The following is a 27,710-nucleotide window of genomic DNA, read 5'->3' as shown; positions in this document are numbered from 1 at the left end:
GTAACTCCGAACATGGCCATGTAACATGTCGAGGATCATGGAATTGTCGGGGGACAATTCCATGTATCCCCGGGGCTCCAGCATAGAGCCTGGGTACTGCCAAACTAACTTTACGGGGTTTTCTCTGCAGCTACCGCTGCTGCCAACCCATCAGACAGGTTTCTGCCCCCCTGGGGTCTGGGCAGCCCAGTCCCAGGAAGGCAGAAGAAAGGATTTCAGCTGAGAGAGGGTGTCACACCCTTTCCCTTTGGAAATAGATGTGAAGGGCCTGAGAGAAGTAGCCTCTTCTGGCCTCTGGAAATGCTTTGAAGGGCACAGATGGTGCCCTCCTTGCATAAGCCAGTCTACACCGGTTCAGGGATCCCCCCAGCCCTGCTCTGACGTGAAACTGGACAAAGGAAAGGGGAGTGACCACTCCCCTGACCAGCACCTCCCAGGGGAGGTGCCCAGAGCTCCTCCAGTGTGTCCCAGACCTCTGCCATCTTGGATGCAGAGGTGTGAGGGCACAATGGACAGCTCTGAGTGGCCAGTGCCAGCAGGTGACGTCAGAGACCCCTCCTGATAGGTGCTTACCTTTCTCTGTAGCCAATCCTCCTCTGAGGGCTATTTAGGGTCTCTCCTGTGGGTATCTCACCAGATAACAAATGCAAGAGCTCACCAGAGTTCCTCTGCACTTCCCTCACCGACTTCTGCCAAGGATCGACCACTGACTGCTCCAGGATGCCTGCAAAACCGCAACAAAGTAGCAAGAAGACTACCAGCAACATTGTAGCGCCTCATCCTGCCGGCTTTCTCGACTGTTTCCTGGTGGTGCATGCTCTGAGGGCTGTCTGCCTTCAACCTGCACTGGAAGTCAAGAAGAAATCTCTTGTGGGTCGACGGAATCTTCCCCCTGCCAACGCCGGCACCAAACTTCTGCATCACCGGTCCTCTGGGTACCCTCTCATCTCGACGAGTGTGGTCCCTGGAACACAGGAGCTAGATCCAAGGGTCTCTGACAGTCCAGTGGCCCTTCTGTCCAAATTTGGTGGAGTTAAGTCCTTGCCTCCCCACGCCAGACAGTAATCCTGTGTACTGCGTGAACTGCAGCTGCTAGGGCTTCTGTGCACTTTTGCAAGACTTCCTTCGTGCACAGCCTAGCCCAGGTCCCCAGCACTCCGTCCTGCATTGCCCAACTCGCTGAGTTGGACTCTGACTTCGTGGGACTCCCTTTTGTTTTGCTGAGTCGGCTGTCGTACTCAGACCTTCTGAACACCTGTTCAGGTGCTTCTGCGGGTGCTGCTTGCTTCTGCGTGGGCGCTCCATGTTGCTGAGCACCCCCTCTGTCTCCTCCCCCAAGGGGCAACCTCCTGGTCCTTCCTGGGCCCTGGTAGCACCCAAAATCTTCAACCGCAACTCTTGCAGCTAGCAAGGCTTGTTTGCGGTCTTTCTGCGTGGAAACAACTCTGCATCCTCCAGCACACTGTGGGACATCTTCTGACCAAAGGAGAAGTTCCTGGCACCTTCCGTTGTTGCAGAATCTTTGGCTTCTTCCACCCGGAGGCAGCCCTTTTGCACCTTCAACCGGGATTTAGTGGGCTCCTGCTCCCCCTGGACACTTGCGTGACTCTTGGACCTGGTTCCCTTCCTTTACAGGTCCAAAGGTCCAGGAATCCGTCTTTAGTGCTTTGCAGTCAGTTGTTGTCTTTGCAGAATCCCCTATCTCGACTTTACTGTCTTTCTGGGGTAGTAGGGTAACTTTACTCCTAGTTTTCAGGGTCTTGGGGTGGGGTATCTTGGACACCCTTAGTGTTTTCTTACACTCCCAGCGACCCTCTACACACTACACTAGGCCTGGGGTCCATTTGTGGTTCGCATTCCACTTTTGGAGTATATGGTTTGTGTTGCCCCTAGGCCTACTGTCTCCTATTGCATTATATTGTGTCCTACAGTGTTTGCACTACTTTTCTAACTGTTTACTTACCTGATTTTGGTTTGTGTGTATATTTTGTGTATTTTACTTACCTCCTAAGGGAGTATATCCTCTGAGATACTTTTGGCATATTGTCACTAAAATAAAGTACCTTTATTTTTAGTAACTCTGAGTATTGTGTTTTCTTATGATATGGTGCTAAGTGATATAATTGGTGTAGTAGGAGCTTTGCATGTCTCCTAGTTCAGCCTAAGCTGCTCTGCTATAGCTACCTCTATCAGCCAAAGCTGCTAGAATACCTCTAATCTACTAATAAGGGATAACTGGACCTGGCACAAGGTGTAAGTACCACAAGGTACCCACTATAAGCCAGGCCAGCCTCCTATAGAAGTGTCCCAGGGGAGGAAGTTGTGCAACAGGTCTCATCCATCCGCAGATTTGAAGAACACAATGCTCAATGCACGAAACGTGGGACCTGGTAGTGTGTTACAGCATAATGTTTGTGATCGGGGAGGTAGAAGAACAATTTCAAATTTCGTCAGCAGAGTGCGGAGTTAGCAACGGTCCCAACGGGGAGTCCGTAGAGTCAGATGGGGTATCTGGCGCTGACTCAGCATCCCCCTGTGTGGGTGATGCCACCGGAGGATCAGAAACAAATTTGGATGTGGCGTGCAAGAGCTTAGAGCGTTCCTCAATCAGTTGTTCGGGCGTGGGTCCAAGCCCTTGTCGCTTTCGTTGCCTGCGCTTTACCTATGGAAAAGACCTGCCTTCCTCTGTGTTGTCTGAATTTGCAGGTCTAGCTAGTCCCTTGGCATGCATCCAGGTCCAGGCATCCTCTGGTGAAGTAAAAATGTGTACTTGAGAGGCATCCTGCACTCGGAGCTTAGCCTGAAACAGCAGCGCATATTTGATATTATGTTCGCGGAGGTGCTCCTTTACACGATAGAAAGAGTTTTGCTTACCCTTGACCTCTGCAATAAAATCAGGATAGGCTGTAATTGTTGCGTTTTCGTGTCGTACAGTGTTCATTTTGCGAATTATCTGTAATATAAGGTCCCTGTCGCGATAATTGAGCACCCTAGCTATCAAGGGGCGAGGAGGTGCTCCTGGCGGCAGGGGCCTGTCTGGTATTCTGTGTGCACGTTCTATTGAAAAGCACTTCGGAACCCTGTCAGGTAGTAGGGTCTCCGTGAGCCATTTCTCCAAAAACAGTTCAGCACTGGGGCCTTCCACTCATTCCGGGAAGCCCACCAAGTATGTTATTGCGTGATGATCTTCCTTACGCGTCCTCTACTCTGCGTTTTAGGCTATCCACCTGTTGTTAAATGTAGAAACTGCTCTTGAAGTGTTTTTACTGCCGGAGGTATCTCAGCCAAATCCTTTCCCACCTCCCCAACCCGATAATGTATGTTGATCAGCACAAAGTAAGTTGACATCCTCCACCACTGCGCCGATCTTTGCTTCTAGGGTGGTCTTGGTATCGAGGATGGCCTGCAGCACCTTTTCAAATTGTGATGTATGGTTGTGTAAGGTGGTTTCCATTTTTTGTAATGCCTGATAAGTTGCACTTTGATCGTCTGGAGGGGGGACGGATGTATCCATAGTCTTCGTGGGTGCTCTCGTGGACTTAGGTTTGCCCATTTGCCTCTTGTGTCAGCAGGGGGTATCAATAGGTGCTGGACGTATAATGTGGTCCCACGCAGGAGAAGGTATCCAGAGTGCCTATTGGAGGAGGGGGATGGCAGTGCACAGCTTAGGTGGACCGCGCTGATTTATAGAGGTCACGGTTTCATAAAGCGCATTCCTGAACTCAAGAACCTGCTTTGATTTGTTTTTTTACTGAAGAATTTCAACATAGCTTCAGGATTGCTGAATCTCTGTAGTGTGGCGGTGATTTCACTAATTTCCAGGCAGGCTTGATACTGGCTGTGCGCTGCAGGAAGGAAAGCGGGCAGGTTTGTGGGTATGTCCAGGTGTGTTTGCAGTGCAATACTGTCTTTTTGTTGGCTGACAGTATGGGATTAAAAGTTCTTCCAGTGCAGAAATGACCCCCGTTCTGCCACACAGAGGTTCGCGACTATGCCGCACCCCTGCTCCCCATGGCGCGCACATGAGCACTCATCTCAATTCAGCTGTTGCTTCGAGCTGTCTCCTGATTCTGCACCGGATGGGGAGTGGGGTAGCACAGTCCGTAGTGGAGGGTGCAGCACGCCCGCAGCGGGCCGGTGCGTGTCGCCGGACGGACCTCTCTAAGGGGCAACTCACGCGTGACCCCGTGCGCGTCTAGGTCCAGCGAGCTGGAATCTAGGACCAAATTACTTGTGCCCCAGGCGACGTGGTGTAACACAGCCCCGCCGTGCTCCCTGTATTCTTACTGTGCTCTTGCCATGTTTCCCAGGGAGGGCAGAGCAGGATTATGATGCACGTTAATTGTGCTCACAAAGTATAGCACGTACACCAGTGTGTGTCGTAGTCACCGGTGCCAAGGGTCGGCAGCAGCACTGGAAGCATCTCAGACACTCGGCAGGCGCGGGTTACATTTCAGCTGCAGAGGGCCTGCCGGTTGCGTTGTGCGCTCTGTTCTTTGGAGCAGCTTCCGCACTCTAACTAGTAGGCCATACGCATCAGATGGCCATTAATTTTTTTTTTTTTATATATAGTTTGCGCTATGGCCTGATGCGTGGTAACGACGCGGTTTCCACCTGGGTCCGCCCTCGGGATCACTTTCGGTAGTCTCCCTGCTCAATTAGAGCGGTGCCCAAATTTCGATAGTACTTGGCAGGGCAGCTCTCACCGACACCATATTGTGATCCCGGCGGCTTCCGTCTCAGCCGTCGCGGGCGGAATGTGTCTTCGCCGGTGGCCGTGTCTCGTCCGGCGCACCCCAGGCGGCAGGTCGCGGCACCCGCTCCCCATGGGCTTAAAGACGGCAAATCAGTCACTCACGGAGCAGTATAGTGAGGCCCTGAGCGGAGGGGAGATCCATGCTCACCCGAAAAACAGCTGGGGAGCGATGATTTCAGGATAATTTTTACGGCCAGGAGCGGAGCTGTCGTTTATGCTGCCGCTCTGGTCGCCATCTTGGCCACGCCCCCCTCTTTTGCCGCTCACACTAATCTGGAGGCTCCCACTTCCCTTACGTGTTCTTATTTCTTCTGATACTCTCCCCAGCTGCCCTTGATTGCTCACACTCATCTGGAGACTCCCACTTCCCTTACGTGTTCTTATTTCTTCTGATACTCTCTTCCCAGCTGCCCTTGATTGCTCACACTCATCTGGAGGCTCTCACATCCCCGTACATGTTCCTATTTCTTCTGATACTCTCTCCCCAGCTGGTCTTGACCACTCAAACTCATCTGGAGGCTTCCACTTCCCCTACCTGTTCTTATGTCTTTTGATACTCCCTCCCCAGCTGCCCTTGATTGCTCAGACTCGTCTGGAGGCTCTCACATTTCTCTACCTGTTCTCATGTCTTCCGATACTCTCTCCCCAGCTTGTCTTGTTCATATTTCCCCTGATGCTTTCTCCCCAAGTAGTCTTGCCTACTCACACTCAGGTGTTATTTACTGTTTCGCTAACTGGTTTTGACTTCTCACACTCAGCTGGCGTCTCTTCTCCCCCTCCATCTTACTATGCTATTATTATGCTATTATTACTAGTTTTCTGCTGGTGTTTAGCGCAGTGCGCAAAGTGTTCAATATTTTTCACTTCCCCTTATTTATTTATTAGCTTGCATCGTTGCATTAGTGTGGTTTATTTTTCTTTCATTCTTTCTAATAGCAGACCAGTACTTCAGAAGCACAACAGCGGTGCAGGCCCTGTGATGTCTGAGGTGTCACTCCGGCTTGTAACTGGTGCAGGCTCCGAGACCACTGTTGCAACGGGTGTTGCCAGAGAGGGGATGGTGTTGGTGGTGCATGTGGGAGTGGTGGCTGCTCCTGTTGTCTCCTCTTGGGGCTGGCTGACCATTGGCACCTGGCTGCTTTGGCTGGTGGGGGTGTCTTGTGGGAGACCTGTGGGACATAGGGAACACACTGTCAGTGTCTACTATCAGTTAAAAACTTCCTAATAAACAATTGCCTATTAACTGCCTACTTGACTACATTGCCCATAATGCATCATGCTGGTGTTTGCTACTCTGAAATGGAGCTATCTTGGTTGTGCATGCCCCTGTGTACATGGTGGGTGGGGGTATGGCACTGATGGGGGTACAGGCATATTACATGGTACTCACCGATTGATGGTCCGGGCTCAGTGGTGTCCAGTTTTCCAAATCCAGTTACAGACTCCGGCACCAGGGTCTCCTCCACCCTTTCCTCCACGGGTGTGGGTGGTGGTATGGTAGATGGTCCCCCTCCTGTGCCTCTCATCTCCCGGAGCCTTTCTGCCACCCTCTCCTTGGTCCGGGAGCGGAGGTCGTACCACCTCTTCTTTAGTTCATCCACACTCCTGTGGCTGACCCCCAGGGAGTTTACCTTCTACTGGATTTCCTGCCAAATTCGTTTTTTGGCAGAGTCTGGCACATTGAGGGCTGCCTTCCCAAAAAGCTCATCATGGTGCTGACAGCACTCATCTGTGAGCACCTCCAGCTCCTTCTCTGCAAACTTGAGCTTTCTCTTCCTTGGAGTGTCAGCCATTGTTGCTGGTGCTCTGTTTGCTGTGCAGCAGTTAAAAAGGGTGTGGTCCTCCCTCCTCCCGGTTGTATTTGTAAACTTCCTGACTGTGATGTCATCATCATGTGCCAGGAAGTGTTTTCCTGAGTGTTCTGGAGTGGTTTCTGGAGTGTTCTGCAGCACCTGCTTTCAATTTTCAGCACAGTCGCAATTTGCGAGTCCGTTTTTTGCGCTGTCGCAAAAAGCTTCCTCGTAAACAGCAGACTCGCTATCTGCGGTGCGACTCCGGGTGCGAGTCGCAATCTGTCCGCGCAATTTCTACCTGCATTCCAGTTAGCGACACGCAAATTGCGAGTCGCACATGCTCGCAAATTGCGAGTCGCTAATTTTTTTGTACCTACATCTGGCCCTTAGTAAGGCCCAGCAAAAAGGCTGCCATGCACACCAGTTCCCCCGACCAGTGATACGAGCAAGCGGGGTCCAAACCTCTACCCACAGAGCCCTGGCTGCTGGGCAGTCCCTGAAAAATACGCTCCATGTCCACCTCGGGAGCTTGACAGTGAGGGCATTCCAGTGACCTAGGGCCAGATGTAGCAAGCATTTTGCATGGTGCAAACTGCGAAAATCGCAGTTTGTGCCATGCAAAATGCCGCTTGCGATGCTCATTTACAATTTGCGAGTTGGTACCAACTGGCAAATTGTGAATGCGACTCCCAAATAGGAAGGGGTGTCCCCTTCCTATTTGCGACTCGCATCGCTATGCTAAATTGCTTTGTGACCGTGAATGTGGTCGCAAAGCAATTCGCAGTTACCACCAGTGTCACACTGGTGGTAACCCATTGCAAAAGGGACCCCTTCCCCTTTGTGAATGTTGCCAAAAAGGGTTTTTCAGAGCAGGCAGTGGTCCAAGGGACCACTGCCTACTCTGAAAAACCGAAACCAAATGGTTTCGTTATTTTTTTTATTTTGTAACTCGTTTTCCTTTAAAGAAAACTGGCTGCAAAATAAAAAAATAAAACTGCTTTATTTAAAAAGCAGTCACAGACATGGAGCTCTGCTGTCTTCAGCAGGCCACCATCCCAGTGAGTGCAGGGACTCGCTATGGGGTCGCAAAATGCGACCCACCTCATTAATATTAATGAGGTGGGTCTTAGCGACCCTATAGTGACTCGCAGATGGTGTCTGAGACACCGTACTGCATCTGATTTTGCGAATCGGAAATTGTGAGTCGCACCGACTCGCAATTTCCGATTCGCAAAATCGGAAAATGCTACATCTGGCCCTTAGTGGTGTAGACCCTATGAATCTGAACTGGGGTTAAATAAGACCTAAGTGACACATTATACTGTACTCCAAAACTCTGTCACCCTCATTTTGGGTCATCTCCCGTCCCCTCCAATGGGTCATGTGCAGTATATGAGATGGCCCATGCCAGTCACATAACGTACCTCTTCCCTCTACCCAAAATGTAAAGGGCCTGCATCAACAGGTGTGTGGCGGGTTCCGATTCGACAATGCCCCACATGCACTACAGTCTACTAACGAGTCGCCTATGTGCCAGCAATTGCTGATTAGCTTATTTGATGACATCACAGAAAGTGACATCATAAACCCTATTGACTGAGAGGATGTGGCGTCATGGCCAGGGCTGCTGACTTTGGAACTGGGAAACCAGGTTGGAGTCTCGACGTGAGCTCAACATCCTCCCCATGGCTGAATTAAAAAAATAAATGTGCCCTTGTGTACTGTAGCTGGTGCTCATATAAAGCACTTTAATACTTTCAGGTCGAGATTGCACTACATAAAACCGCAAAAGAAAAATCACAGGACAAGCAGTAACATTGATGAAATGATAAGGTAATCAAAATAAATGTAAACTGTGATTAATTTGTAAAAATACAAGTGCCAGGACCCTTGTCAGGATGCCGCTGATGCTTGCACCACCCACTGTCCCTGTCATTGTATCCCTTGACAGTACCAACACAACTTTTAACCCTCACACTCCTACAAGTGTGCGAATTCTGACTATTCCAGGCCCCAAAGTGCAGGTTTTAGTAATTTTGAATGTATATTTAAGCAATAAACTGCAGATGTTGTGCTCATCTCTAAATTAGACCAACAGTACCACCATCTGGCAGGCTGTCATAAATCCTGGTGTGGACAAGTTTGTGCCAGTGCCAAGCACCGGGAACCAATGGCTAAACTTAAGCACTGAATGAAAAACAAATAAAATGACACCAAGCTGTCTCCAAAATAGGCTAATAAAATGACAAAGACAGCACTTTGCAGAGTCCAAAGCAGCTTCTCTCATCAGCGGGTAGGGTCTTTAGATGGGCTCCCTCTGAGCTGCTAGAACTCCCCAAACCAGCTTTGAACACAACAGAGCTGTTCTGAACTGAGTTACATTCAGGCCCAGATTTACAAACTCTGTGCATTAGGTCTGTGTTACTTTCTTAAAGCAAAACCGATGCAAAGTGGTCAGGTGGGATTTATTAGCTACTAACCCAATGAAATACAAAGTGCGCAATGCGCTGCCTTGCGTTAGTTTGAGTCAGGGGGCATTAGTTGGATTGTGCATGGGCATTTCCATGGGTTTTCATGCAAATACTTATCTACAAAGAATTGTAGACAGAGATTCAAGCTACAATCCTATGCCACCTCGAGGCAGGTGCCACAGTGTAAAATGTGTTTATTTCTTCTCATTTTTCACACTTTGCATGTGTGCAGCATTGTACAGCACACATACAAAGTGGATAAATCCTTAAAGCATAGGTGCTGTACTTGAAGAATCTCCATAAGAACAAAACATATGCTTCAGACAACACAGACATCCTTGCACTTTGGCACAGGGGTTTCTGCAGTGGCGCAGGGCTGTCTAACACACGCCAGCACAAGGACAGAGCAGAACAGTGCCACATCTGCTCTCTCCCTTTCATGCAACACAGCACAGGAAAATAAGTTACTTACCTGTAACTGCAGTTCTCCAGTATTGTTATCTTTCATAGTTTCACATGCTTGCATCATTCCCCGTCGTCGAAGTGGGAGTGCCACGGTAAATTAATAAAGCACTATATATATATATCACTATCATAGGCTATAATGGCAATGAAAAGGTCAGTTTAATAGCCTATCCATGTCCTTTATTTAAAAAAGGACCAAACTTGAACTATAACCAATCAGGCAACAGCACCCTCTAGAACACTCCCAACATAGGCTGAGTCCCTCAGATTTTCAAGCACAAGTGGGAAGAGATAATCCAGAGCAATAAGGGGAGCCTCTCTGGGGAGGAGGGTGGGTCGCATATGAATCTATGAAAGATACTAGTACTGGAGAACTGCAGTTACAAGTAAGTAACTTATTTTCTTCTCCAGTATTGGATCTTTCATAGATTCACATGCTAGAATCAGAATAATAAGCAGTTACTGTATTTGTATATCTTGTAGTATTAGCGCAAATAGTGGATGGTGAGTAGAAAATATACATAACATTCATATGCAATATAATCAATTATATACCCTATATAGATATCATACATTAACATCTACATGGATAAAAAAACTAATGGAACCAAAAGAGGCCCCCCTTAATGAAATAAGTGGTATAGTAAAACCTGTCCAACCACTGTATGACTGCGCTGTGACAATTCCAGGTAATAATGCTGCATGAATTATATGCACACTTTTCCAAGTCGCATCATGACAAATCTTCTCCAAGGGGTGCTTACGCAAACAAAGTAGTTGAAGTGGAAACTACCCCAGTTGAATGCACCCTACTTTTCTGTGTGAGTGGATTCCTAGTCCTTGAGTGGCAGAACTGGATTGCAGCTGAAATCCATTCAGCGATAGTTGCAAGTTTGACTATTGAGTCCAACAGTTGGTCAGTTCACATGTGTTGCTTAGTGCGATGTAAGTAGAAATTTTAGATATCACTTAATACCTAGAGTATGAATAGACCTCTCAGCTGGAGATGTTGAATTCGGGAGAAAAGTCCAAATATCATAGGTTCATTGAGACAAAACCTCAAGGAACTAGGGGGAATAAATCTGTGGATTGGTTCAGAGAAGTACTAAATTGCCTGTGAGATGCAAGAAAGCTCTTGAGTTAAGAAAGCCTACATCTCCTCTACCTTACTTTTTGTGGTGAGCGCTAGTAACAAGACGACCTTCCATGTGAGAAATATGAGGAGTGCTCTTTGAATGGGTTCGAATTAACTTTTCATGAGTTGAAATAGAAGTATGTTCAGGTGCCAGTCCAAGGAAGCAGCCCTTTCTGTAGGAAAACACTGAATAAATCTATTATGAACTGTTTGATGATTCTGCAAGAGTAGAAAGAAAAAATGTGATGAACAGCTATATCTTGATATTGCGTAAGCCGTACCTTAACAGACGCATACACCAACTGTGACTGAACTAGTGAGAGGAGATAGGATAATTATTTGCCAGATTATGCTAGTAGAGGATGTAGGTTTGATTTTCTGGTGCCACAGGCAGAAACGTTTTCATTAATATTTACATGTCTTTATCTTGGCTTCCTCCTTGACTTGGAGAGAATATACCTGCAGTCCTGAGGAATACTGAGATCTTTGAATTGATGGAATTTAGGAGCTGTGGGCATAAGAGGAGAGAAGTCAGGTCAGGATGAAGGGTCTGGCCCTAGTATATCGTCAAAGGTTTACAGAATGTTGATAGGTGAATATGGTTGTATTCTGATAGCAGGAGAAGCTCAGCGAACCAGTGCTGCGCTAGCCACCTGGGAGCTATCAGCACAAGACTGCTTTGCCCTCTTCTTGGTGAGAATCTTTGGTATTAAATGTATTGGGGAAAAAAGGTAGGTATAGATCCTGGACCATCTGTCGAATGGCATTCCTCCAGGATCCTGGATGTGGATGCCAACTTGCATGGAAGTGGCATTTGCAGGTTTTGTTTGTTGCAAAGGGATGTAAAGCCGGTTTGCCTCAGAACGAGATCATACTTAAAGCCAAATGATCAAATTCCCCTTCTTGGAGGATGTTTCCAGTTTTGTTTAGCATGTCTGCTATGAAGTTTCTAGTCCAGGGAATATGTTTGGCCCAAAGAGTTATCCTGTGTGTCATTAGCCGACTCCAGATTTCCTGGTCTTCCTTGGACAGCCCCAAAGATCTTGTGCCGCTTTGTTTATTCACGTATTACATGCTGGTGGTATTGTCCTTGCAAACTAACACCAAAGACTCTGCCACATTGGCAGGAAAGATTGGAGACCGAACAGATGGCTTTGAGATCTAGGTGAGTGATATGTAAACTCTTCTGGAGAAGAGACTACTTTCCTTGAATTAGAGGTTCTGTAGATAGCTGCCCCACCTTTCCAGGGAAGCATTTGTAGTCTGCGACTACCAGACTAGAACATCCATCATACCTAAGTGAAAATTCACCAGTCCCTCAAATGATTTGTTTGATTAAATCTATTGCTTTTGTAACTGCCCCTGTAAGGCATTCATGTTCAGGCGTACAAGAAGGATCACATTGATTGCTGAGGACTTGATGTCCAAAAGCTAACTGAACAGACAGTATTTTCTTTGATGTAGGAGTTGATTATCTCTGATAATTCACAAATAAACTTAGCTTGTGAAACAACTTGAGCAAGCCTCTGTGGCCTTGAACACTTAAAAGGCCGTTGGTGCTTTTATCAACAAGTTGTAGAAGTTGGGGAAACCCTTGCCGAAAAAGCTGATCTGAAGCCAAATCGAATAACTCTAATGAGTGGGTGGGAATGTAAAAAATATAAATCCTGTGCTGAAGGACACCACATAAAAGGATTGTTTCCACAAAATTCTGGAGGTGTATGATGGCTGGACACTCCTCTGTTTCCTGGTTTGTGAGGCAAAACCAAGAATAGAAGCTTATTACTTGCTGAGAATGTGGGCCTTTCTCTATGGAACCTTTGGTCAGTGTAGCTAGCACTTCCTTCCGAAGGAGATGTGACGAGATCCAGGACTTATTTGTCCAATGCTATTTTCTGCCATAGATGACAACATTTTTGGAACTGTTCTTCTCACTGGATGGTGTGATCAGCACCAGAACGTTGTCGCTGTAGGCAAACTAGCCTAAGGGCTACTGTGAGGGTTGCTAAGTCAAATACTTATCAATGGATAAGTGTCTTTCGTGGGTCCCTCTAAAGATTGTTTCTTTCGAACTTGTAATGCCCCAAAAGATCATGTAGTGTCAAGAGTCAGCCTTGACTGTTTGCAATGAGTCATCAATGTGCTTGGCAAACAGAGCGTAGGCATGGTACTTAAAAATATTAGATCTATTTGTACCTCAAATTTTAAATGTTGTGGCCTTGAACCATAGCATTCAAGGACCACTGACCCTGGCAGTTGTGGGAATCCTATTGAAGCTTCATCTGTAGCACAATCTATGCTGACATATGATGGCATCCCACCCCCCTGCAGCAGCATTTAAAAAAAAAAAACTTCAGGCAAACATCTTATTTATGTGGCCATGTGTGACCACATCTGGTGGCAATAAATGCCCCGTATTTCCAATGAATTGGCAGTCTGTATAGTAGTCTGGACCTAGATGAGAACATGTCCTTGCTGGTTAGGCAGGATTATGAATGACAGGGTTTTCCATGATTGTAATTCCTCCTGGATATATCAGCAATTGGAATAGGTTTTACAGCTTTCCTATTTAAAATCACAAAGAAAAAACAAACTAATTTCTTGTTTACTACACGAAGCTGGAAATGTTTGGTCGCTCGCTCCGAAAGGTAGGGATACCACCAAAATGAATCTGATGGGGGAATCCACCAGTTGCGGGTGTAATATGCTCTGAAGTTCTAGTACTAGAGGTACATGGACCTGACCCATGCTCTGCAGTTGGAGGCAGAGTGGTGTAATTGCTAGAATAATTGCCCCTTTGTATATTGATTGTTGAAGACATGCTCATATTGGTACCTTAATGTTTGACACTAAATTATCCTGGATTATGTGTGTTTTGTTCTAGTTGACAATTACGTGTTTTCGTCTTAATGTGTATTGTGATCAAGTTCGACGAGGCGAATGTAAACGACTAGGTTGATGTAGACAATGTTTGTTGTTGACGAGGCCTTCGTCGATGACCACTGTAGATGGCCGTTGTCGACAAGCACTGTAGATAACTGTTGTCAACGACCGTCATCGAGGACCACTGTAGATGACTGTCGTTGAGGATCACTGTAGATGACCGCCGTCGCCGACGTTGATGACCATCGTCAACAAGCACTGTACATGGTCGTCGTCAACGAGCACTGTAGATGGTCGTCGTCAACAAGCACTGTAGATGAGTGTCATCGACGACCACTGTAGATGACTGTCGTAGATGACCACTGTAGATGACCGTCGTAGACAACCACTGTAGAAGACCTTCGTAGATGACCACCATAGATGACTGTCATAGACGACCACTGTAGATGACCGTCGTAGACGACAGTCATAGATGAGGCCATCATAGATGACCATCGTAGATGAGGCCTTTCATGATGAGGCCATCATAGACAAGGCCCTTCCTAGATGAGGCCATCAAGGACGAGGACATAATAGTCGACTTGGTCATCAACTACGTCATCGTAATTCTTATGAATGATGATTTTAAAGGCGGTTTTTAGACGCCCCATTTTATGGTTACGAGGATCTCTCTGTTGTATTGTCAGAGTTGAAGAGGGAGTTGAGGTTTTCTCTCTGTGAAAAGTGCCTTATGAAGACTCATGGTAAGTTTTTTTGGCTTTTCTGTGCGCCTTCTGGGGAGCTTGGTGCAACTTCTCTCTCTGACCTCTGTGAGGCGAAGGAATCCCCACTGTCCTTATATTAGTGACAGATTTAAGATTCTGTAGCCTTAATAATAGCCTCATCTCTCAGAACGTGAGATTTTGAGGAAAAGGTTAGACACATTTATGTAGTTTTTTACCTTGTTTTCTGCTAATCTTACATATTAGTGCTAGGGCTAGAGAAATGAAATAAGAAATATAATCTTGGATGATCCAAAAAGAAGTAAAAACTGAAGAACTGAGCAGAGCTCAGGGAGACTCCCTTCACATGACGTGCAGTAAAAAATCTAAGGGACTCTACATCTGTTGGGAGTGTTCTAGAGGGTGCTGTTTCATGATTGGTTATAGTTCAAGTTTCTTTCTTTTTTTTTAAAAAAGGACGTGGATAGGCTATTAAACTGACCTTTTCACTGCCATTATATCCTATGATAGTGATATATATATACTGCTTTATTAATTTACCGGGGGAGTCCCACTTCGACGACAGGGAATGATTCAAGCATATGAGTCTATGAAAGATCCAATACTGGAGAACAGGTTTCAGCCTGTCCTGATTTGACATTTATAGTCTACTCAGAGAGAGAGCGCAACCCGACTTATAACTGTGTGAGTCACACTCCCAAAGGCCGGTGTCTAATCTGTTAATTCATGCAAATAAAAACATGCACAAGCCAGGCCTACTGGGTTTGACATTGGCTGACTTTACATAAATCTTGTTTACTTTAAGCCATGATTTGTTTGGAAGAAACCTCTTTTTTTAAGTTTATCAATATGTTCTATTCAGGGACGCACTTATGAGGCAGTGCCTGCTGGGGCTTCTACAGTCAACTGAGAATGCTTTTTGTTGTCAGATGAGTTAAGTAGTGCATGTGTAAACATTTTAGTAGCCAGCTGTGTTCTGTTTTCAAGTATCTCAGAGTAGTGAATGGGTGTTTAGAAAAGGGTCCTTTGTCGTGAAGCACAGAAGCTTAGACTTCACCTCACTGCTGAACAACATTTAAAGCCAGGCTGCCATGCATGAAAGTGAATAACTGTTTATGAAATGGTACAGATGAGTTAGCATGCTGGGATGCTGCTATAGGGGAATATAAGTAGTATGTCATGAAATTTTTGAAAAATCATACTCGTCAAGTCATTTTTTCTTCTGTGTCCAATCCTGGTAGAGGTCAATCGACCTGTACGGAAAGCAGTAGGTTTCTCAACGGGCTAGTGAATCTGAGAGCCCCCTATTTCTGAGTGAAGAGTTAGGGCCCGATTATGAGTTTGACGGATGGGAACACCTGTCCACTTAACTGCCAACGGGGTTGTTGCAACCATGCTGGCTACCTCCACGCCAGCGCCATTAAGACTTCACGCTAGGCTGACTGGCGGAAACCAAGATTTCTGCAGGTTAGCCCAGCAACAAAGTTGAGACAGCATTGCCGCCAGCTCATAATCAAGCCGGCGGCAATGCTCCCACCTGCAGGGGGCACTAAGCACTCTCGTAATGTGCAGACAGTGCACATTCCTGGGCAGTGGGACCCCCCTGTGGCCCCTGCACCTATTCTCTGCCAGCCTTTTCATTTTCATAGTGGTGAAACCGCCATGAAAAGGCTGGCGGAGAACCAGGTTGTAATCAGGAGGGAGGGGCTAAGTTTAGCGCCGTCCTGGCTGATTCCAGCCTGCACTGCCTTCAGTCCGTCAGGATCTCTGATCCCAGCGGAGATGGCGGTAGGTTGGCGGGGCTGCCCGCCAACCTTGTAATGTGGAGGTCGGACTGCCACAACTGCAGCAATCCAACAGCCATCGCGAGTGTGGCCATCCAAGGACGGCCACACTCGTAATTAGGCCCTTTTATGAACCCGTCTGCCTAAGTCCCGACGGGGTCCTTGTCACCATGCTGGCTACCTCCCTGCCATCCCTATGAAGACGTTCCTGCTGGGCTGACTGGCGGAAACCAAGGTTTCCTCCGGTCATCCCAGCACTAAAGTGGTGGCAGCACTGTCGCCAACTCGTAATCGAGCCGGCGGCAAATCTGCTGCCCGCAGGAGGCACCGGCATCCTCATAATGCACACTGTCTGCACAGAAGACAGTGCGCATCACAAAGGTGCTTGGCACGTGGGCAGCTGCACTGCCCATCCCACTGGCATAAGTAGTGCAAGGGCCCCCTTGTGGCCCACTGCGCCTGTTCTCCACCAGCCTTTCACAGCAGTGAAACCACCATGAAAAGGCTGGCGGAGAACGAGGTTGTAATCGGCACGGCGACGCTGAGTTCAGCGCCACCCTGGCTGATTCCAACCTGCACTCTCCGATCATGGTGAGACGGTCATAGGTTGGCGAGGCTGCCCGCCAACCTCGTAATGTGGCGGTCAGACCACCACAACTGCGGCAGTCCGAGGACCACCACACTCGTACTTAAACCCTTAGTTAGGAGAGCATTAAATGTGACAGACTGCCCCAAACTTAGCGGCAGTCCAGAACAACTAGCCTGTCAAATAAGCTCATAATTTTCCTACAAATCTGTCTTCCTACTATTGCCGATTGGGTGGTTTTGAATAAATACGTGAGGTGGCGCACTTTATTGATATATTGAGTAATCAGTATGCAAATACCAAAATGAAATGAATGAAGGCACAGCACACATCCGTAAGCCATGTGCCGGGTACAACTAAAGTAACTGGTGCGCATAGAGAGAAATTAATGGAGCTGGCATGGCCAAGGGGAGGCCGGAGAAGTGGCCCATCCAACTTGGTACCTCACAGGAAGGCATGCAGTACACTCACATGATAAGAAACAGCTTCAACAGCCAATACAGAGGAAAAGCAGACTCACTGTAAGACGGGGAGATGATGTAGGGCACATGCACTGCCCCTGAGCTGGACTTGGGCCAGTAGCAGGTGTTATCGGCACACTGTAGGGCGCTGTAGTCATTGTTAATGGCAATGTCCCCTTGTTTCATTGGCTGTGTAATTCCTGCTCGGAGGATAAAAAAGGGAAACATCAGCTTTCCTGCAAGGGACATCACTCATACCCAGAAGGTAGGCAGTTGTGCAAGTTCCTAGGGAAGGACTGACCCTCCCGTCCAGGTGGAGGACTAGCCATCGTACACAAGTCCTCATTCTGCATCACGGTCAACACGGAGAAACACTGCACCACAATGGAACACCTACACTTCCTGATCCATGCCACTCACAACTCCTCCTTCCGTGGCACCCTAGTCTACAGACTGCCTGGCCCCTGCCCAGACTTCAGCTACACCACTGTAGACATTGCCAGCCCAAACATGCCCTGGCGTCCCCTGACTATCTCCTCCTGGGCGACTTGAATTTCCACCTCGAGGACCGCAAACAACTGAAACACCACTTCCCTACTCGACAATCCTGCCACCCTCAGCCTCAGGCAACTGATCACCGTGCCCACACATGCTACAGGACACACACTAGACCCCATTTTCACCTCAAGCAACCAGATCACCATCAAGAGTACCTCCACCCCCGGACTGGACCAACCATCACTGCATACACTTTGCCATCACAGCACCCAACAGCCGCTTCCACACCCGCATGGGCCCCCCCACAGGAAATGGGACAGAATCACAGATGAGCAACTCACCACAACCCTCACCAAATCACCTCTGTCCCCCACCGACAACGCCGCAGCATGCAACCTCAACTTCTGGATCACAGAATGCGCCAACTTCTTAGCCCCCCTCCAAACAACTTCGGTCAAACACATCCCAAAAAAAGCCAGCTGGTTTACCGCTGAACTCCAAGAATCCAAACACACTTGCGGGCGCCTAGAAAAGAAATGGAGAAACAGCAAAACCTGTGAAGACCTCGCTCCTTCAGAGCCACCATTGCCACCCATCACGCAAAAAAAACGCACTCTATGAACGCATCAACACCTCCCCGCACAACACAAGAGAACTCTTCAGGGTTATCAACTAATTCACCAACCCTCCCTCCAAAGCCACTGACCACCCCGTTCGCAAGACCTCTGCAACAAACTGCCCATCTTCTTCCACAGCAAGATTAAGGACATCTATGACAGCTTTCTCCACAGAACCAGCCCAGGGTCAAAACCTACGACCCACAGCTGGTCCACTCTCACCACAGAAGAGACTGAAATCATCATGACCAGCATTCTCACCAACATACCCCTGTTCTCACCACATCTACAACAGAGCCAGTACATTCATTGCCTACACACTCTGCAAGATGCTGAACTGCTCCATCACAACAGCCATCTTCCCCGAAGATTGGAGACATTGCAAGTCCGCCCCCTCCTGAAGAAACCCACAACCGATCCATCAGAGCTCGAGAATTTCCTACCCATCTAGCTGCTACCCTACCTGGCCAAAGCCCTGGGAAAAGCCATAAACTTGCAGCTGTGACAAATCCTCAAGGACAAAAACTCTCTGGACACCTTCCAGTCTGGATTTCGCAGCAACCACAGCACACAGACAGCTCTTCTTGCAGGCATTGCTTACATCCGCACACTCCTCGACCACAGACACACAGCAGCACTCATACTCCTCGACCTCAGCAGCCTTCAACATGGTCTCCCACAGCACCTTAGGCACCAGACTCTGCGGCGCAGGAATCCGCAGGAAAGCCTTGCAATGGATCCACCCCTTCCTCACCGGAAGAACACATGAAGTCAGGCTCCCACTCTTCATGTCTAAACCAACAGAGGTCAGCTGCGCAGTCCCTCAGTGATCCTCCCTTAGCCCAATGCTCTTCAACATATACATGCCCCCACTTGCAGCCTTCGTCAGAGACCACAAAATGAACATCGTGTCATATGCCGATGACACACAACTCTTCATATCCCTCACTGAAGACTCGGACTAAGCTAAGAGGAACTTTCACACCGGGATGAAAGCCGTCGCCGCATGGATGAGGGAGAACTGCCACAAGCTCAACTCAGACAAGACTCAGACAAGACTGAGCTCATCATCTTCGGAAACTCCACCTCAGCCTGGGACGACTCCTGGTGGCCCACATCGCTCAGCGCGCCACCTACTCCGACTGTCAATGACCCGACAGGTAAATGAAGTAACCTCTTCCTGCTGGCACACCCTCTGCCAACTCCACAAAAGCTTCAAATAAATCCTGGTTGACTGCCGCAAAATGATCACCCACACCCTAGTCACAAGCAAGAATGATTACAGCAATGCACTCTACGCAGGCACCACAACAAAGAACATCAGGAAACTACAACTCATCCAAAACGCTGCTGCCAGACTCGTCCTGAACCTTCTTCGCCAGGAACACATCTTCCAAAACCTGAGGACCCTCCATTGAAGCGAAGCAAATCAACTTCGAACTTCTCACCCACACCTATGAGGCCCTTCACAACATCGGACCGGCCTACCTAAACCTTTGCTTCTCTTTACATAGCCCCACCAGACCCCTCCGCTCCGCCCCACAGGTGCTAGCTACTGTCCCACACATCCAGAAGAACACTGCAGGAGAAAGATCTCTTGCATACCTCACAGCTAAGAGCTGGAACAACCTGCCAACGCACCTCCGACAAAGCCCATCTCTCACCATCTTCTGGAAAACATGGCTCTTCGAATGAAGCCCAGACCCACCACCAGCGCCTTGAGAGCCTCACGGGTGAGTAGTTGCTCGTTATAAAATTGATTGATTGATTGATCCCTGGGTCTCACCTACTGTGTCCAGCAGATCACAAGAACCTTCTTCCTACCAAGGCAATAAAGGGTCTACCCAGAGTCTTAACCAAAGTCCCATCACTCCTCAAGAGCCCTCTTCCTACCAAGACATGGAGCCTTATTACGAGGTTTGAGACCTCGGAGTGGCGGTCAGGACCGCCCCTGCTCTGGCGGTCCGAAGGCCACATTAAGACCCTGGTGGTGAGACTGCCAGCACTGCCAGGATTTGTCCATCCATGAATTTTAGTGCATTCCCAATTTTACACTGCCTTCCTAGGTGAAGTGTAACAAGGAGAAATATCTTTATTTCACCTTGTTATTTTCTCTTCAGCACATGTAGAAAGAGATAAATGCTGCCAAGGATTGTTTTTGTGCATGAAGATGTGCACAGAAACAATCCTGTGTACTGTACAAGGGTGCCTGCTTTGGTGCTAGGCTGCATACCCATGGAGAGAGCAGAAATGCCCTATATCTTTGTAAACATGGAGCATTTCTGGACCGCTCTGCCACTCCTCTGGAACTGTGATAGCCAGAGTGTGTCCCACGTGTGGAAATTACAAGTATATCGTCACCCCCAGCTCTTATATCAATATGTGGTGAACCCCACTCGTGGTATCATCACTTCTTGCATCGCTGTCACTCTGCTCTTTGGCTGTACTTCTCAGACTGTATCTTTGGTTTAGTCATTGAGAGGAAAATAGGGGCCTGACTTTCTTGCCCTTCCTATAGTGACTATTATTCCTTTGTTATTTTGTGCTTTGTTGCGTTAAGTTTTATTTTTATAGCTTCATGTTTGTGAAGTTTTTTGGACATGTAGGATTAAAAATATATAGTCACTCAGCAAATGGGAGCAAGAAATAGAAGATAAAGAAAAAATACATGTTAAATGGAAGGTCTTTAAGAGTTTTCTGAACTTTGCCAGAAAGCTTTCTGTTCTCAGATTGCATGGAAAAGAGTCCCATTTTTCTACTGCAGCTGCTGAGAAAGCTGTATCTCGGAATTTCGCATATCTTGCTTTTTGTAGTGCATCAAGTGCCAAACTGGGAGCTAGTGGCATGCGGCTGGTAGAGTGTCAGAGAAATATGAAGGCTATAAACTCAGGGGATTTTTGGTAAACCTCTCTGAACTATTGCCATGACCTTAAAACTTAAATGTATACGGATACCAAGCTAATGGAGCAAATGCAGAGTGGATGAGTTAATAATAACTTTACTCGGTATGAAAAAATTCATCCATTACAATAAATATTCTCCAATACATTTGGTAAAAATAGCAATAAAACCATAAATAATAAGAACACCCATCAGGAATAAAAAACATATATAATCACATACATAGAAGCAATAAAATAGGAAATTCATTCTAAAAACTCCACATTATTTCGCCAAGTAATAGCTCCCTTCAGGAATGATCCCAGCCCCTTCCACACTAATACATCTGAGGCCATCTGCAACCACATAAAAGCAGGACGATATTGCACAAAACCCTTGGGCCTTAGAAGAGGTAATAAAAAAAGAGTTCTGAATGGTGCATAAAAAACACAAAACAAAGTAAAATGGGGCAAGGTCTGTTGGGACACCCCATCACAGGGGCAGGGTCTAATACATTTGTCCCCATACTGACCTAACAGGAAACACAGATTACTTCTGATGATTCCCAAGCGGAAACGGGTTATGAGAGACCTTTCCCTCACATCCTTTATCTCTAAGAGATAGCACTCAGGACCTACCCACATCTTTAGCATAATGAAATCCCTGATCGATTTTTTCTCTAAGGCCTCCCCCTCCCTCCTGTTCTTCTGGATTCTTAAAAAATTCTCCTTAACCCTTTTCTTATCACAGCTAATCAGGCCTTTGGGATGATCAACCAGTTCAGGCCGCCCCAAATCCCGAGCCAACTTCCTTATGTGCATCAACCAGGGAATATTCTTTGCATTATCACAAGCCAGACAATCCTTTAAAATATCCCTATTCAGAGTGGCACGTTCGTTAGTCCAAAATTGAGATCCATAACAGAAGGGGAGCCAACTGAATAGTGTCCTGCACAAACTCCAGCTCCAGTTCCAAATGGAGGCTAAAACCAGGGATATTTTGTCCAACTCCCAATAGCCTTCTACAGAACCGATTTTCTTCCACCGTGAGGGCTCGGGAGTCCCTATACCCCCAAATTGCAGCACCATACAGCAAGACAGGGAGACATTTCCACCTATAAATTTCAAGCAAAGGCTTGATAGGTTTACTGCCTACCCTTACAGCAAAGTCAAAAGTCGCACCAACAGCTGCAAGAAAAAGCGCACCCCTTCTGGCAATACAAGGTTTCCAAGATCCTTTCTCATCAAAAATAATCCCTAAGTATGGAAACTCATGGACCCTGCTAATAATTTGATCCTCCACCCTTAGCTCCCCCACCCTACTCATGGGTCTTCCACACACCATAAAATGCGATTTCTTAAAATTGACCTCTACACCCAAAGCTGACATAAAGGAGGTATAAGCTCTAATTATTTCCCGGAGACCATTCATAGTACGGGCTATGAGGACTGCGTCATCCGCGTACGTCAGCACAGGGATATCAGTACCATTCACCTTTGGAACATCCCTACAATGTTTCATCAGAAAATCAGACAGTCCATTTGTATATAGAAGGAACAAAGTAGGAGCCAGAACACACCCCTTAAAGGCCTCTGAGCATTCCCCATTCGACCCCACCCTCACATTTGCAACCGTCCCAGAATGTAGATATCGGAGCAACTCTACAATATTAGGTTCCAGCCCCAGCTGATTTAATCTTTTCCATAATATAGACCGGTTCACCTTATCGAAGGCACAACTAAGATCCATAAAAGCAAGATAGAGCGTACCTTTCCTGGCCTGCGTGTATTTGCCGATCAGCATCAATAAGTTAAGACATTGATCTCGCATGCCAAGGCCTTCCCTAAAACCATACTGGTCCCGGCTTAAGATATCATTCCCTACCATCCAGGACACCAGGCGCATTAAAATAATCCGTCCCAGAATCTTCGCAGAAGAGTCCAGTAGAGAAATAGGGCGGTAGGACTTAGGATCATTTTGGTCGCCCTTTTTAAACACTGGGACAATACATGCCAGTCTCCAAGAGGCTGAGTTATGATCTCGCTTAGATAGGTCAACTAATAGTTGAGCTTCTACACATTTAAATAGATATTGAAAACAGAGACGGATAGGTAGATGAAGTTACGAATAAGAATAAGACCCCACTAAATAAGAACATTGATTACTGGTTGACGAAGATGATGATCAATGAATGGCAGAGTTCTCTATTTAAATTTGAGACAGAAGAAGCAAACTTTAAGACAGAAGAAGCAAATGTGTGATACTTTGGCCTCTTAAATGTCAGTGGAGAAGATTTCATCCATTTAGGATCCAAAGGTACACACTGAGTTGGCCAGCAAGCGGCATTGCTGCATAGTTGTTGGCTAGGCTGCATTATCACAGGAGGTGAGATAGTTACAGTTTAGCCCGTTCTTAAACCCATGTGACCATTAAATCGACTTAAAAGACCTCACAGGCAAATATTAGGCACTACTATTAGTTTGCACATGGGCTACTGATACTATTAGTGAAGTGACATACTCAGCCATAGGCTAGTCGCAAAGTGAGTTGGCAGTTTGAGAAAGTCAGACCATTGAGCAGGTGAGCCAATGGGCACTCCTGGACTTCTGCAGTGCCAGGAATGGCAGGTGACATCCATGGTTTGATTTCCCCTTGACGGGAGTAGGGGTCTTATGTCATGCTGTAGACAATGGATGAGATCAAGTATTGGCTATTCCCATGGGTTATTTGGACAGAATATCTATGTAAGTGTATCAGGAGACAGAATTATCGGAAATTAAATATTGTGACACACAAATATTGTGCTGCACAAATATCGTTGACAAGAATATCGTTTTTTGAGGTAAGTGATATAGTTGTAAATAGTATCAATGTTTTTAATATCATTTTTACTATTATAGTTGTTTTAAAGTGTTTTAGTTGATATATTAATTTTCTATGTTACTGTTGTTTATATAAATGTTGCTAGTTGTTTTAAAATGTATCCATTTTTAATAGTAAGTTATAGCATCGTAGTAGGTTGTTAGGTTTGAAGAGGGATAAGGTGGAAAGTTAATTAAGTATTAATTACTTAAGAATTATTTATTAAATTACATTTAAATATATAATTGATATTTATTAAGTAATTTATTTAATACTGATTTACTATATATATTATTTGCAGGGAATTCTGTTTGTAGGGGCATAGGGTGGGAAGTTAATTAGGTAATAATTAACAATTGGTTATCAATTGTTATTTCATTGATTTTAATTATGTAAATTGTGGATAATTTATTTATTCTACATATATTTTAGTTGTGTGTTGCCAGGTTTGTAAAGGTCTAGGGGTCGGAAATTACTTAAGTAATAATTATTTATTAACTGTTGATTAAGTATTTCATTTGTTTTAAATATGTAAGACACGAATAGTTATTATTTTAGTTATATTTTAGGTGTAGTAGGTTTGTAGGGGTAGAGGGTGGAAACCTAATTAATAATTGCATAACAAGTTTTTATTCCATGATAATTAATTAGTTATTAAATAGTAATACTGTAAATGATTGTTTTTTTTAATACACATGTATATGTATGTTTAATGTTAATTCATTTTTTAAAGAGTCTAATAATTGTTTCTACATTTGTAGGGTTGTTCATATATGCAATGTAAAGTAAAGCATGTTCACTACTCTTGCTTAGAAAAGTATCTTCTTTGCAGTTCAACACTTTCCCTACTGTTGTGTTGTTTGGAGTGGAACTAGTACATTGCACCCCTCCGAAATCCAGTGCTTTTCCTACTGTATATATCTACATACACAAATATTTATATATGATTTTAAATATTAGTGGAATATATTTAATTGCATTATATCAAACACATATATTGAAATATTGAACATTTACTAATCTAAACTCTATATTGAAAAATCTATATTTTTGTCTATTTTTGGACAATATTAGTGTCAACAATATTTTTTCCCGATATTTTGCTCTGACCATTTTTAAGTATAGAGGCATGCTATTGGGGTAAACAGTGATTGTGACACAATATTTTAGTCAACGAAATTGTTAACCATGTTATTGTGTCTGTGATCCCTTCATGGTGGGTAGAGGGGTCTTATAGACTGCCAGGGACAATGAGTGAGTCGTGGCCTTGCATGATGAATTAGACATTAGGTGAAACCAGGACAGAATTTCATCTTGGTGGGAAGAGAGTTCCAGTGGACTGCTATGGACATATGGTAAGACCCAGATCAGAATACATCCTTGATTAGAGTAGAAGTCTTGTAGTCTTCTGGGAATGCTGGGTGAGGCCCAAACAAAGATTATGGCCCACATTAGGAGTTTGACAGTCAGTTTGAACCATCTTCCGAACTTTCGACAGGGTGGTGGCCGCCACAACTGGCTACCTCCTTGCCGGACCTATTAAGAGTTTCCCGCTGGGCTGGCGGATGAAAACCGAGGTTTCTCCCCACCAGCCTAGCAGGAAACACTTGGTAGCATTGTCGTCAGCTCGTAATTGAGCCGCCGGCAATGCTGCCACCTCAAGGTGCACCAGCACCCTCGCAATGTTCACTGTCTGCTGTGAACACTGCAATGGTGCTGGGCAGGGGGACCCCTCTACTGCCCATGCCAAGTGCATAGGCAGTGCAGGGGACACCCGCACCAATTCTCCACCAGCCTTTTCAATGGCGATAAAACTGCCATGAAAAAGCTGGCAGAGAACGAAGTCGAAATCAGCAGGCCGGAACTGCATTGTGATCTCCGCCAGCAGCAGCCCGGCGGAACACCCATCTCCACCCTTGGAGTGCCTCCCAGTTTGAAATTTGAAGCAAGCAGATGCCTTGCATTAAATTTCTTTACAAAGCCATGCAAGGCCACATAAATTAGGCCTTGAGTGGCTCTGTAAATATTGCTGAAGCCTTTGCGCTGTCCTTGCATAAGCTTGTGTGACACAAGTACAGCACAAAGGCTTCATAAATATGGCCCTGGATGCTCAGTCCAAGCCAACTACAGTAGGTAAAAATTATATAGCGTGTATTACTTAAAGCACCAACGCCATTGGCTTTAGGGAGAGAGGTGTAAGGTGTATCACTTTCTTGGGCCTGGAGACAAAGTAAAAGATTCTGCCAGACACATGATCTACTTGTGCCTTCTTGGGATTGAATTTTCCAAGTATAAATCTAAGTTTTATACAGTATATAATGACTGAAGTTCCAAACAAACAACAGATAGACCATTCTTTTCAGGCTTAGATTTTTAACTTGTCTCAGGTACCTACCAAAGATTATATTCACTGTTTTGTCCGTAGTTGGGCTACCATGTCACAGTATCAGCAAGGCTTTCAAATTATACACTGCTTGAGTGACCCAGTCAAACACAAGAAGCTGCAGGACTGAAATTAGATTATGGTTACTAATGTATTTGTGGACAAGAATGACACATCAGGGGAGGGGCCTTACATACAAAAACTGAGGCCCTGATTTAGAGTTTGGCAGACAGGGTACTCCATCATAAATGCTTCATTTATAGTTGAGTAGACTGTAGATATTCCCTGTTGGATCCATCAACTAAATATTTTCTCTAAAGGTCCTGTGGAGTAGGGGCCATCAGCAGAAGGACTTTACACCACCCACTCAATTTAGGGTGGATGGCAGAAAGTTCTGTTTTTTACTGTCTGACACCACCAGGAAAAACCTGGCAGTAAAGGACATAAAAAAGGATGATCAGATGAAAATTCAAATCTGGTACGAGAGAGAGGTGTCACATTGATTTGACTGCAAGTTCTACATTGCCAGTCACAAAAGATGACCACAAGGATGAGGAGAATGAAGACATATATGAGTAGGGCCCACAGGAGATGACCACAAGGATGAGTAGAGTGAAGACATATAAGAGTAAGGCCCACAGGAGGGTCTTGGACTGCAGTCTAATTGGGAGAATTCCCCTCCCATGCAGGAAGCAGTGTGTCAGACAGTAACCTGTCCTTAAAGGAGCTGGTGGAGAGAAAGGCGGAGAGAGATAGCAGATTGGAGATGACTAAGCTCAAAATGGAGGAAAGGAAACTGGCCATGGAGGAAAAAAATGCTTTGGAGCATTTAGCTCATGAGAGGAGCCTTAAGGAGCTGGGCATAAAGGCTAGAGAGGCAAACTCCAGTAGTGATGGTGTCAGAATTTCTTCAGTGCCCTCTGGATACAAGATGGTCCACATTCCCAAAGGTCTGGTGCCTGACCTTGTTGTGGGGGATGATATTGACAAGTGGTTGGAGGTTTATGAGATTGACTTACAGGATCCCAGAGGAGGATTGTGGGGCTTGGCTGTGGAGGTGTATCAATAGCGATGAGGGGGACACCCTACTGGCCCTTGAGAAGGAGGACAAAATTAGGTATTCCTCCATGAAGGACGCCCTTGCAAGAAAGTATGGCTTGACCCCAGAAAAATATAGACAGAAATTTAGTGACAGTCAGAAACTGACCCAACAGACCTGGGTGGATTGCATGGATTCCTTTTGCAAGGTACTGGATGGTTGGGTGAGAGGCAGTGAAGTGAAAGATAATCAGGGGTTGTACAGTGTGATTGCAAAGGAGCTCATGTTCCGTCTTTGTTTTGCAGATTTGTACCAACAATTTATTGATGGTAAGCTCACTGACCGCTGGGACCTTGCTAAGGAGGAGGACCACAG

The 27,710-nt window shown here is 46.0% G+C and overlaps 1 protein-coding gene across 2 annotated transcripts in view; it reads right to left on the bottom strand.

Annotated features, from left to right (window-relative positions):
- LOC138283718 (astacin-like metalloendopeptidase) overlaps positions 1-27,710 on the bottom strand; it is a 728,958-nt gene that overhangs the window by 502,858 nt on the left and 198,390 nt on the right. For both annotated transcript variants that reach the window (XM_069221760.1, XM_069221761.1), the window contains one exon: positions 17,116-17,256. In XM_069221760.1, coding sequence (XP_069077861.1) covers positions 17,116-17,256 — 141 coding nt within the window. The remainder of the gene's footprint in view (positions 1-17,115; positions 17,257-27,710) is intronic.

The sequence above is a fragment of the Pleurodeles waltl genome, chromosome 3_1 (assembly GCF_031143425.1).
Source record: "Pleurodeles waltl isolate 20211129_DDA chromosome 3_1, aPleWal1.hap1.20221129, whole genome shotgun sequence".
Lineage (NCBI taxonomy): Eukaryota > Metazoa > Chordata > Amphibia > Caudata > Salamandridae > Pleurodeles > Pleurodeles waltl.
This window is presented reverse-complemented; position numbering and strand designations above follow the sequence as displayed.